The 12,207-nt window shown below is 45.0% G+C and overlaps 1 protein-coding gene across 5 annotated transcripts in view; it reads right to left on the minus strand.

Moving 5' to 3' along the window:
• Positions 1-208: 208 nt before the first annotated feature.
• The window catches only part of LOC108941972 (kinesin heavy chain), a 42,885-nt gene continuing 30,886 nt past the window's right edge, over positions 209-12,207 (minus strand). For 4 of the 5 annotated variants that reach the window (XM_029247380.1, XM_029247379.1, XM_029247378.1 and 1 more), the window contains exons 18-26: positions 12,129-12,196; positions 11,222-11,331; positions 10,918-11,019; positions 4,203-4,263; positions 3,057-3,128; positions 2,590-2,694; positions 2,227-2,443; positions 1,364-1,470; positions 209-885 (exon numbers count right to left, since the gene is read on the minus strand). In XM_029247380.1, the coding sequence (XP_029103213.1) occupies positions 1,376-1,470; positions 2,227-2,443; positions 2,590-2,694; positions 3,057-3,128; positions 4,203-4,263; positions 10,918-11,019; positions 11,222-11,331; positions 12,129-12,196 (830 nt within the window). In that variant the 3' untranslated portion in view covers positions 209-885; positions 1,364-1,375. The remainder of the gene's footprint in view (positions 886-1,363; positions 1,471-2,226; positions 2,444-2,589; positions 2,695-3,056; positions 3,129-4,202; positions 4,264-10,917; positions 11,020-11,221; positions 11,332-12,128; positions 12,197-12,207) is intronic. The other variant, XM_029247377.1, reaches the window with a different exon arrangement.

Genomic DNA, 12,207 nt, shown 5'->3' on the forward strand with positions numbered 1-12,207 from the left:
GTTACCTCAAAATGCACGCTGCACATCGCTAAAATTGTTCAATTTTTAGGAACGTGTGAAGGCACTGAAATGTTGTTCAAAGAATTTTAATTTAAAACCATTTGTAAATGAATAATCAAAGCATGAAAAAGGCAAAAATAAAAAGATATCTTTATTAAATCAAATCATGAAAAATTAGGTTAAAAAAACTGAATAAATTCTGTGCAAAACAAAGTGCAAAATTTTACCAAGATGATTAAAGGAACAAGCTTCCACAGTTTTCCAGTGATACCAGCATCCCAGTTTCATAAGGGATTAACATCCCTACGATCACCTGGTTTGGAAACCCATCTCTACATGAAACGTAAATCTGTCTCTCAAAACTCACCGACAGCTTCTCATACCTTGCTGTATGTGCTGCTGTGCTGGCTTCCGCTAGATCAGTGACACAAACCACAACACCTGGTAGATGTTTTATGCATCAGTAGAAGGATTCTAGACATCCTCAGTGCGAAGCTCCGTGGCATCGCTGTGACTCTGCTAAAATGCTAATAAAGCCTGTTTCTCAACCATCAAAAAAAAAAAATATTGCATCAGAGAAAGCGATAGCAACAGTGCTGGATGATGGTGATGCTGCCTCCAGCAGTGGGCACAACTTCCAGGAATACAGAGACAGCGCATGAGTATGGGGCAAAGCGGCATGTGGAAAGAGCACTTGTCCAATTGAGGACGGGTTTCTTCACATTCAGGGCAGTAATGGAGATCTTGTGGGAGACAGCAGGAGGGGCACCGCAGAGGGCATGGGGGTGGGGCACAGGCACAGGGTCTCAGGCGGGGACAGGGGCCTTATGCATCCTTTCTATGGTCAGCAGTGTCTGTACACTAACAGTTGTGTGAAAGCTCCATCTGAAAAGTAGAATGACAAAACAGGAAATTGTGTCAATAGAGAGGCAGGCAGGCAAGCACATTTCACACTCCTGCACACATCCACAGCTACTGTTCATAATGTTCAAGCTGGAACGCTCCAAAAAGCAGCACAATGAAAAAGTGTCATTTTATTTGACACAGTGGGGTGGGAGGGACAGCAGCTATCATAACATTTGATTCTTATGACCCACTCATGTCCCCATAACTCATAGCAATCCTTTATTTCAAATTGAAAATGGGCACATGGAATGCAATTTCATTAAACCTACTGAAAATCATTTGTGTGTAGTGGACAGAATTTAACATTAATGGTTTTATATCTGAGCATGCTTAGTCAGCAAAATTTCCCTGTAGGAACTTCTAGATGTTTTACACAGGTATGTTGCCCTCTTGTGATGAAGCAATGTAATGAGCAATGTGAGCTGGCAAAATGGGCTTGCAATGAGGGGTTACTCACTGCCTCTTCTTACTACTTGTTTTGTTGGATGGCTCCTCCACCTCCCCTGATTGCCTGAGTCACTGTTGGGGAGGACGCTGGGTGCTGACCCGGGCGGATGGGCTTGGCTGCAGAAAGACCATGTTTGTAACAGAGCACAAAATGATCCCCTTCCAGCACATGTTCCTGCAATGTGCTTGTTAACATGTTACTGGCCAGTTTTAGAACTTAGTGACTGTATGTGATGCTGCACAGGAACATTGTTTATGTTTATTCATTTAGCTGACACCTTTCTCAGAAGCAACTTTCAAGGTTGAGTTACTTACAATTTATGCATTTTTGAAGCTTGGAAATTTTTTACTGGAGCAATTTAGGGTAAGTACCTTGTGCAAGTGTATGCCATGGGATTTGATCCTGCATTCTTTGGCTCCAAAGGCAGCAGCTCTAACCACTACACTACCAGCTGAGGCACACAGCAGCAAGAACTCGCTGTATGCAGCACATACAAAGCTTCACATAATATCTACCACTTTACCCTAATTACCATGTTAGCTTTTAAGAGTGCCCTCTCAAAAATGGATGCCACTGATGTATAGCTGAGTATCATAGCTTTAACCCTCGTTTCTTTGTAGAAACAAACTTGTTTGTTCTAGTGTCTATTTGCAATTTGTTTAATCCTAACAACTGTGTAATTCAGTCACAGGTTATCTTTACCACACCATTTCATTTTGTATCACCATCTCATTAAACATGTAACCTAGTGGGAAGTTTTACTTTGTACAAATGCATCACTTAGTTCCTTGATAGAAGGTGTTACCTAAATAGTGCTAACAACAACATGATAAAAACAACAACGCACCCCAGCAGTGTCCAACAGCCCTTACCAATCTGTGCAGTGTGCGCCCTCCTGGCCATGTTTTTGGCCCTCACAGCCTCCTTGATGCGGTCAACGTCCTGTTGATAGCGCTTGCGGTCACGCATGGCATTTTCTTTGGCCTCCTTCAGCGCTGTCTCCAGGGCCTTGACCCTCTCAGCTGTGGCCCGCAAGCGCTTCTCCAGTTTTGGCAGTTCACAGCGCAAGTCTGCGTTGTCCCGCACCAGCTGCAGGGGGATGGTTGTGACACAGCTTACTAAGGTGCACAGGAAGGCAGGACCACAACAGGCTTTTTTCCCCTATGTAAATGACCCACTGACACCTGCATGTATGCAGTCCAGGTATACTGGCAGAGGTGGCGTGGTCTTTGTACCTGCTTATGGACCTTAGTGAGCTGCTCCAAGTTGTTCTCCAGAAATGAGATCTTTTGTTTCTGAGCAGCACAGCCCCCTATGTCATCACAGTCCAGCTCAGCAGTCTGCAGTGGAGAATGAGAAATGCTTGACATCATGGGCCTCCTGCTCACTACACAGCAGTATCCCAAAAGACAAGGCTAAAAGTAAGTATGGATGCAAATGTGGACTACAATACTTTGGCCCTTTTAGTGTATTTCATTAGCAAGAAAATCAAGCATCCTCAACTGAAGATTGCATGTAAAAAGTTCAGCTGTTTTTATGCCTTCTCATCTTGCTCTTCTCTGCTATAAACCTCACCCCACTGTCGCCATCTCTGCAGGAGTGCTGGGCCTCACACTGCCACAGCTCCTTTGTCTGAAAACAGACTGAGGAAGTAGTAGTGGGGTCTCTGACCCACACTATGCAAGAAGACACTACCACTTGCCTTCTTGACACGTGTTGTGAGGTCCTGGACAAAGAGCTTGCGGAGGTTGTGGAGAGTCTGCAGCTCCCTGGCCTGTTGATGCAAATCTTCTCATAAGAAAACTGAGAAATCAGCAAAGTGCAAGGATTCCACAATACTATAACCAAAATGGAGTGTGTTAGACAGCACATTTACACCAGGGGTGTCAAACTCAGTTTATTCCACGGGCCGAAGATGATGCACGGCACCTGCTGTCTCCTGTACTTCTATAAAACTGTACACTGGATCAGTACTGGTCACAGTCACTAAGGCTATACACACAGTACCTCCATAGTGCTGTGTATTTATTCAATAGCATTTATTACTGTAGTTATGCCATATGGATGAAGCCCCTGAAATACTGTCAGCAAAAACTAAGCAATTCTGACCAACAAAATATTTTATTAAAGGGTCATTATTATAGCATGACATGTTGGTACTTGCTTCCCCATGTCCAACACTACTTAGCTTGAACAGCATCATCAAAGTTTGGGCCAAGCAAGTGAGCAGTGTCATTAAGTTGAGAACCACACTAAAATTGTGCTAGGACCACACGGTGAGCAGTGGTTTTACTAATGAAGGGCTCAGAAGATGGGACTCCAGGAACACATGCATGGAATGTCTTAGCAGCAAAACTTCACAGATCCCACAAGCACACCAGCCAAGGCTGCAGGACACAGTGAACTGTACAAGGGTCGGTAACAACAACTCCTCCTCCCCCAAAGGTTTCTACACCAATGCACATTCGTAAACACATAACTAAGAACTTACACACAGAAAGAACCATGCACATAACATTAAAATAATAGCAAGCAGCATTGCACTGTATAAGCACTGCTGAGTGCCACTTATTTATAACGTAAAAGTGGAAATCACAGAAGAAAATTGTTCTCAAAATGGCCATAATTCTTGCAGCAAAATCCATCAACCTGAGCTGTTTTCAACCTGTGTATCAATACAATGTTATATGCTTGTCATCACTATCATTTTAAGCATTTACCATTTGGCACATTTTAAGCGCGAATGAAAACTGCAGGTCATATTGGTTATATTCACACTGTTAGAGGGGTGTCTCTGTGCACATTTAAGTTGGACACCCCGAAGGCTGGGATTGGTCATAAGACTTACCACCGTCTCCTCCAGGCCTTTCAGGTCCTGCTTGGCTTGCTCCTCCTTCTCATTAAGCATGCTAAAAAAAAAAAAAAAAAAAAAAAAGGAATTGAGTAGTTGATCCAAAAAACATGGCCAGGGGAAGTAAGGACTTTTAAATGTTGCCACCTTCCTACTGGTGGCCAAACCCTGACAGCTGTGTAACGTAGAAGAGCCTCATGGTACGAAATTATATAAACAAGATTATATACACACACACACACACACACACACACACACACACACACACACAGTGCCACAGGAACTTGCCCTTCTACAAGAATTAATCTAAACCATTACTGAATTTACTTTGATAGAATGTACTTTCTCCTTTATTTACATTTATTCATTTAGCAGATGCTTCCCTCCAAAGCGATGTATCTCTCAGCAAAAATACAATTTGTGCATTACGTTAAGAGAAACGGACATAGCTGCAGACGTGATTAAGCAAACCTAGTTTGTTATTTGGTTTTTCTTAATCAAATCTGCAGCTATGTCTTAATGCAATGCACAATTTACTCTTATTATGAAAAACGTTTAATCTCCATGACCTCTTAAGGGCATGTAAGGTATTGTTCATGATCATGCTCGGATCAATTCTTTACAGAGGCACTCCTGCAATGTAACGTAAATGTTTATATGTATCCCAAAAAAAAATTAAAAACTACTAGAAAGGTGATTAGGAATCGGTGATATTCTGGTAAAGTTTTATGCAGCTACTTGTGTGATGAATGTCGGTGCGTATGGTGAAGGAAACTACTTTAGAGTCACATCTGCAGCTATGTCTTTCTCCTAAGGTAATGTACACATTGTATTTTCTATGAGATGTGCGTTGCTTTGGAGAAAGGAGTCTGCTAAATGAATAAATGTAATTACTTCTATGCTTTATTATTTACTACATGGTATTTTTCAGATTTTACTCCATTATATTACAGTTCTCTGTCTTTTCCTTACAGCCTGGAATTTCCACACCCCTGATTCGGAGACCCTTGGATGGTTCATTTTGTGGTTATGAGATAAAGGAGAGTATATTTACACTTATTTAGCAGACACTTTTCTCCAAAGCAACTTCCAATGAATGTAGTGTCATCAACCCACACACCTTATTCACTTACAATGCTAGACACACTACTTACAATGGGTCACTCATACATACATCAGCAGAACACACTGTCACTCACACACTATGGGTGAACTTGAACAGCATGTCTTTGGACTGTGGGAGGGAACCGGAACAGCTGGAGGAAACCCATGCAGACACAGGGAGAACATGCAAACTCCACACAGACCGAGCAAGGATCAAACCCTCATCCTCTCACACCACCCAGGTGCTGAGAGCCAGCAGCGCCACTCGCTGTGGTGCCATGTCGCCCATAGTAGGAGCGTAAACGGACAGTGAAGAAATGCGCAGAGTAGCGGCTGATGGATAACATCCGGGGTGATTCTGCAGAACTGTAATAAACCATTTTTAAGCCTATCTGTGGCTCGTTATGGAGACCCCAATGAACTTCAAGATGTCTTTAAACCACTCAGAACCGTAATGTGAATATCAGGAAATTAGATACGCTATTTTATTGTTTTTTTTTTTTTTTTTTTTGTTGAACATGAACAACACGTTTACCCTGCCCGGAATAGAGTCACTGGGACCTACCCCTAGAGCAAGGCCTCGGGGGAGTATTCCTAGACGAGCGCCTGCTGGCTTATACAAGAAACAGCACTTCAGAGTATTTGACCCTCTTGGATAAAGAGGTGGGCCCCTGGCCAGAACCCCATAGTCCTGTTGGGGGACTTAAACGCTCACGCTGGCAATGACTGGGAATACCGGAAGGGGGAGATTGGGAAGAACAGCTTGCCCGATCTAAACCCAAATGATGAAATGTTAGACTTCTGTGCTAACCGTGGTTTGTCCATAACAAACACCATGTTATAGAATGCTCCTAAGTGTACTTGGTACCAGAGCTCCGTGGGCCAAAGGTCAATGATAGATTTTGTAGTCGTTTCATCTGACTTGAGGTCCACATGTTCTGGACACTCGGGTGAAGAGAGGTGCTGAGCCGTCAACCAATCACCATCTGGTGGTGAGCTGGATCAGATGGTGAGTAAAACTGAGACAGACAGACAGACCTGGTAGACCCAAGCGTATAGTGAGGGTGTGCTGGGAACGACTGTTGGAGAAGCCTGTCCGGAATGATTTTAACTCCCACCTCTGTAAAAACTTCCCCCACGTCCTGTAGGAGGTAGGGGACATGCAGGGACGAACTGGGAGTAAAAAACGGCCCTGGATTTCCCCCCAAATAGGCCCCACCACAACTACAAACAGCTGCTATCATCTTACAATATTACAGCAGTTGATGTATCGCATTTATGGCAAATAATATCACAAAACCCATGGTGATTGAAATAAATTATTGTATGAACTAAAAGATGAGAACATCCGATGGCGCTACGTGTCAGTTTGCACAATTAGAACTGTTAAATTGTTTGTTTTGATGCGAGTTCATGAGCAATTTAAAACAGGATGAATGGGTGTGAATTTGGATATTGGCTGGGTTAGCCTACATGCCACAATCAAAATATCATTTTGGCATCTACTGTTACCATACAACGATAAAAGTCATGCTGCAGCCAAGCTGAGTGAGAGTGACCATGTGTGCACAAATTATTTGCAAACTCGCTCATTCTCATGTTAATCGGAGCAATCACCTTAGGCTACTTCATTTACTCTATTTTCTAACTTGGTAGCATTGTAACCTGTTGTAGAATCGCTGCTGTCTCGTTATGAATGAATGAAATATTCACGTCAGACAATGCGGAGTGAGAAATAGCAGTGAACGTTCGGACTAGGGATGTTCTGGGATTTTACTATAGTGCTGTTCGTAGGCAACATGCTCTATATAGAGAGAGGCGGGAAAGGTAACCTGATGTAACTGTCCTGACAGGCGACTCACCAGAACCATTGGCTCAGGAGCAACTGCTGCTGTCTCTCCCTCATCAGGCTCAAGATTAGGGCTACTGCTGCCTGCAGTTGCACAGCTGTTGGCAACACTATTGTCAAATATCTCATTTCTTGCATTTTGTAGCATTGGTCTCTACGTACTTCACTTTTTTCTCTTTTAGCTTCTCCCAACCGCCTTTATCTTTACATTTTTTTGCTTGCCATCATGAGCCCACTCTCCACTGTTTTGAGCATGTTCAGCTCCAGGTTGTTATGGCTGCACCAGACAGCCAGCTCTTGGACCTCTTGTCTGTAAGCAGACTCGTCACCATCCCGGATGAGGCCAATGAGTGTGGTGTCGTCTGCAAACTCCTGAAGTTTGACAGAGGGGTCTTTAGCGGTGCAGTCGTTGCTGTACAGGGAGAAGAGCACACATCCCTGGGGGGTGCCAGTACTGATCGTGCGAGTATTGGATGAGAATTTTCCCAGCCTCACTATCTGCTGCCTGTCTGTCAGAAAGTTGGTGATCCACTGACAGATGGAAGTGGGCACAGAGAGTTGGGTTAATTTGGACAGGAGGAGGTGTGGGATGATGGTGTTGAAGGCTGAGCCAAAGTCCACGAACAGGATTCTCGCATAAGTCCCTGGTTTGTCCAGATGTTGCAGGATGTAGTGCAGTCCCATGTTGACTGCATCATCCACAGACTTGTTTGCTCGGTAAGTAACTGCAGGGGGTCCAGCAAGGGTCCAGTGATGTCCTTCAGGTAGTCCAACACCAGTTTTTCAAGTGACTTCATGACCACAGACATTAAGGCGACAGGTCTGTAGTCATTAAGTCCTGTGATTTTGGGTTTCTTTGGGATGGGGATGATGGTGGAGCGTTTGAAGCAGGAAGGAACTTCGCACATCTCCAGTGATCTGTGAGAATCCTGTTCGTGGACTTCAGCTCAGCCTTCAACACCATCATCCCACACCTCCACCTTAACCCAACTCTCTGTGCCCACCTCCATCTGTCGGTGGATCACCAACTTTCTGACAGACAGGCAGCAGATAGTAAGGCTGGGAAAATTCTCATCCAATACTCGCACGATCAGTACTGGTGCCCCCCAGGGATGTGTGCTCTCCCCACTGCTCTTCTCCCTGTACACCAACGACTGCACCGCTAAAGACCCCTCTGTCAAACTTCAGGAGTTTGCAGACAACACCACACTCATTGGCCTCATCCAGGATGGTGACAAGTCTACTTACAGACAGGAGGTCCAAGAGCTGGCTGTCTGGTGCAGTCATAACAACCTGGAGCTGAACACGCTCATAACAGTGGAGATGATTGTAGACTTTAGGAGAAACACCTCAGCATTATCCCCACTCACCATCATGAACAGCACTGTGGCAACAGTGGAGTCATTCAGGTTCCTGGGCACCACCATCTCACAGGACCTGAAGTGGGAGCCCCACATAGACTCCATTGTGAAGAAGGCCCAGCAGAGGTTGTACTTCCTTCGCCAGCTGAGGAAGTTCAACCTGCCACAGGAGCTACTGATGCAATTCTACTCCGCAGTCATCGAGTCTGTCCTCTGCACCTCTATAACTGTCTGGTTCGGCTCAGCTACGAAATCAGACATCAGAAGATTACAGCAGATAGTTCGGACTGCTGGAAGAATCATCGGCACATCCCCCCCAGCTCTCCAAGAACTGCACTCGTCCAGAGTCAGTAAAAGGGCTAGCAAAATCATTCTAGACCCCTCACATCCAGGCCACTTCCTCTTCGAACCTTTGCCCTCTGGCTGGCGCTACAGAGCACTGAGCACCAGGACAGCCAGGCACAAGAAAGGTTTCTTTCCTCAGGCCATCTACCTCATGAACAGCTAAATCCCCCCCCCAGAGAGTAAACCAGTGCAATACATAATGCTATTTATATTTATAACTTTTTATCACATCATATCTCTTACTCACACTCCCTTGCATTTGTAACTAGTGACTATTTTTGTATATAATATTGGGTACTGTATATTTTTCATCCCTTATTCACATACTCTATCTTCTCATCTGTCTTGTCACTGTCATTATCTGTGCTGTGGAAGTTCCTGTCACCAAGACAAATTCCTTGTATGTGCGAACATACCTGGCAATAAAGCTCGTTCTGATTCTTTGCGTCAGTTCCGGTTTATTAAAAAAAAAAAAAAAAAAAAGACTGCATTAGCGCCCCCTTTTGTCGGCTGTCAACGTCACTTAATCTGACACTTTTCTTTGATGATGAACCAACCAGGCCGATGGCCATCGGATGGACGGCCGTTCTGGACTTCTCCAGAAAGCCCAAATGGCCAGTCCGCCCCTGGGGACATGGAGTCTGTTCAAAACCTTCATTTTGGTCAGAGAAGCTTCGCTCAAGCTGTGCTCAGCAAAGGTGGAGAAACTGATCTTAAAATGAAGACACTGGCAGGAGGTAGAAGGAGCACTTTGTGGAACTCCTAATTCTGAGAGATATGCCTCCGTTACAGGAATCAGGGCCAGAGTCTTCCGGGACATCAGAGTCCACCTCCCTGGTGGAAGTCACTGAGGTAGTTGGAAAGCTCTGCAGTGGCAAAGCACCGGGGGTGGATGAGATTCGCTCGGAATTGCTTAAAGCCCTGGATGTTGTGGGGCTGTCATGGCTGGCACACCTCTGCAATGTTGCATGGCTCTCGGGGACAATGCCTTTGGATTGGCAAACTGGGGTGGTGGTCCCTATCTTTAAGAAAAGTGACCATAGAGCGTGTGCCAATTATCGGGGTATCACACTTCTCAGTTTCCCCAGAAAAGACTGTCAGGGTGCTGGAAAGGAGGCTCCGGCCGATAGTTGAACCTCAGACTGAAGAGGAACAATGCAGATTCTGTCCTGGCCGTGGAACAGTGGACCAGCTTTTTACCCTCTCACAGATAATTGAGGGGCATGGGAGTTCGCTAATCCAATCTACATGTTTTGTAGACTTGGAGAAGGCCTAAAATCGTGTTCCCTGAGAAATTCTACGGGAGGTGCTTCGGGAGCATAGGGCGCAGGGGCCACTAGGTCTCTGTACAGAGAGAGAGAGAGAGAGAGAGAGATGTGTCCACATACTTGGTATGAAGTCAAGCTCGTTCAATGTAGGTGTTGGACTCTGCCAAGGTTGTGCCTTATCCCCACTCTTCTTTGTGGTTTTCATGGACAGGATATCAAGGTGCAGCTGAAGTCAGGAGGGCATTCTATGTGGGGGCCAGAAGGTAATGTCTCTGCTTTTTGCGGATGTTGTCCTTTTGGCACCGTCACATGGATGCCTCCATCACGCACTGGAATGGATTGCAGCTGATATGAGGATCAGCACCTCAAAATCCGAGTCCATTGTTCTCTCATGGAAAAGGATGGCATGCCCCCTTCAGGTAAGGGGAGAGAATCTGCCCCATGTGGAGGACTTCAAGTATCTTGAGGTCTTATGAATAAGTGAGGGGAGAAGGGAGCGTGAGATCGGCTGTAGACTGGGAGAAGCAGCAGCAATAATGCGGTTGCTGTACTGGACTGTAGTGGTGAAGGGGGAGCTGAGCCATAAGGCAAAGCTCTCTATTTACCGGTCGGTCTACGTCCCTACCCTCACTTATGGTCATGAACTCTGACCGAAAGAATAAGATCGCGGATACAAGCAGCTGAAATGAGTGGTGGGACTCACTCTCCTTGACAGGGTAAGGAGTTCGAACAAAGCAAGTGATGCAAAATTGGAAAGGTACAAGTTTAAGGGTACCAAAACTTACATGAGTTTCTGCAGCTTCATGTCCTTCTCCTGCTCTTCCGATTTGAGCTTCTCGTAGTCTGACATCAGCTTGGTCTTCTCCAGCTGCAATCCCTGGTTAAATCTGGATAGTGAAGAGAGCCCAGACATCTTACTAGAGTGCAGTAAAGGGATTATGGGAGCGTCTGGCCGCAGCATGAAAGAAGACCCCCAAGCTGTCAAGGTGTGCTGCAAGTTAGATAAAATAATGTGCAAGGAATAAATTAGAAGAGGTGAGTAGACAGAGCCTGTAGCACAGAGCAAAGGTGGTGAGAGCAACCCCTTACTCCTTCAACTCATCCAACATGCGCTGTTTCTCATCAATCTCATCGCGTAGGCGGCTCAACTGCTTCTGGTGGGCCTCACGGTGGCTCTCCATTTGCTCCTCCATGGCCTTCTGCAAGAGGTACACAAGACTGAGCATCTTCCTCGTGAGAGAAGGGGCAGTTCCAGAGAAAAGCCCCATTCAGTATGGTCACACATCCACACCAGGCCGTTCTTTTCAGAGTGGTAAGTCACATATATAGTCCCATAGACAGTCCCCTCAAAATCTGAAATTTCTACAAAAATTCTCTACAGGTCTGATCTTCACAGTTTAATCTCATTACCTGATCTTTAATAGGCATCCTGACGCCTACGTTCCGGTCAAAGAGTATCCGTGTACTCCAGTATCAAGTGTACACGCATTCAAGAACAGGCTTCCAGTGGAGATTCAGCACTGTCAAGCATGTGAGCAACCAAACTATGCACTTGTTAAATCACAACCCAAACTCCTTTCTTGATATTATAGTACACAGGCCATCTACTGTGACATATTTTGTGTCAAAATGCATTTTAACACTGTGGTCTACACCACAAGTTCTCTTTGTAAACATATGGATGACTGAAGTGTTTAAAGAGTTTCACCCACTTGAAAAACTGACATTTACATAATTTTAATAAATTCCATATACGGACACTCTTCTGGTAGTTATTACAAAGTGCTACATGACCATACCGGTGACAAATTGTAGCCTTTTGACCCTGAGCCATTGCTCTCTGTATATCGACATATTTCCTTTTTTGGAGTGCTGTCTATCTGTAGGCTGTTTTGACCCTGTGCCATGCATGAAATCAATTAAAATTAAAAATTAGAAAGAAAACGAAAGAACAAAAGAATGAACTCCACATTCTGTGGCCCAGCGTGACCTTTACCTTGATCTCCTCAGCATCCTGCAATCGGCTCAGATGCTCCTTCTCTTTGTCCATCACAGACATCCTCTCTGCAGGAGGA

Source organism: Scleropages formosus, chromosome 21, assembly GCF_900964775.1.
Source record: "Scleropages formosus chromosome 21, fSclFor1.1, whole genome shotgun sequence".
NCBI lineage: Eukaryota > Metazoa > Chordata > Actinopteri > Osteoglossiformes > Osteoglossidae > Scleropages > Scleropages formosus.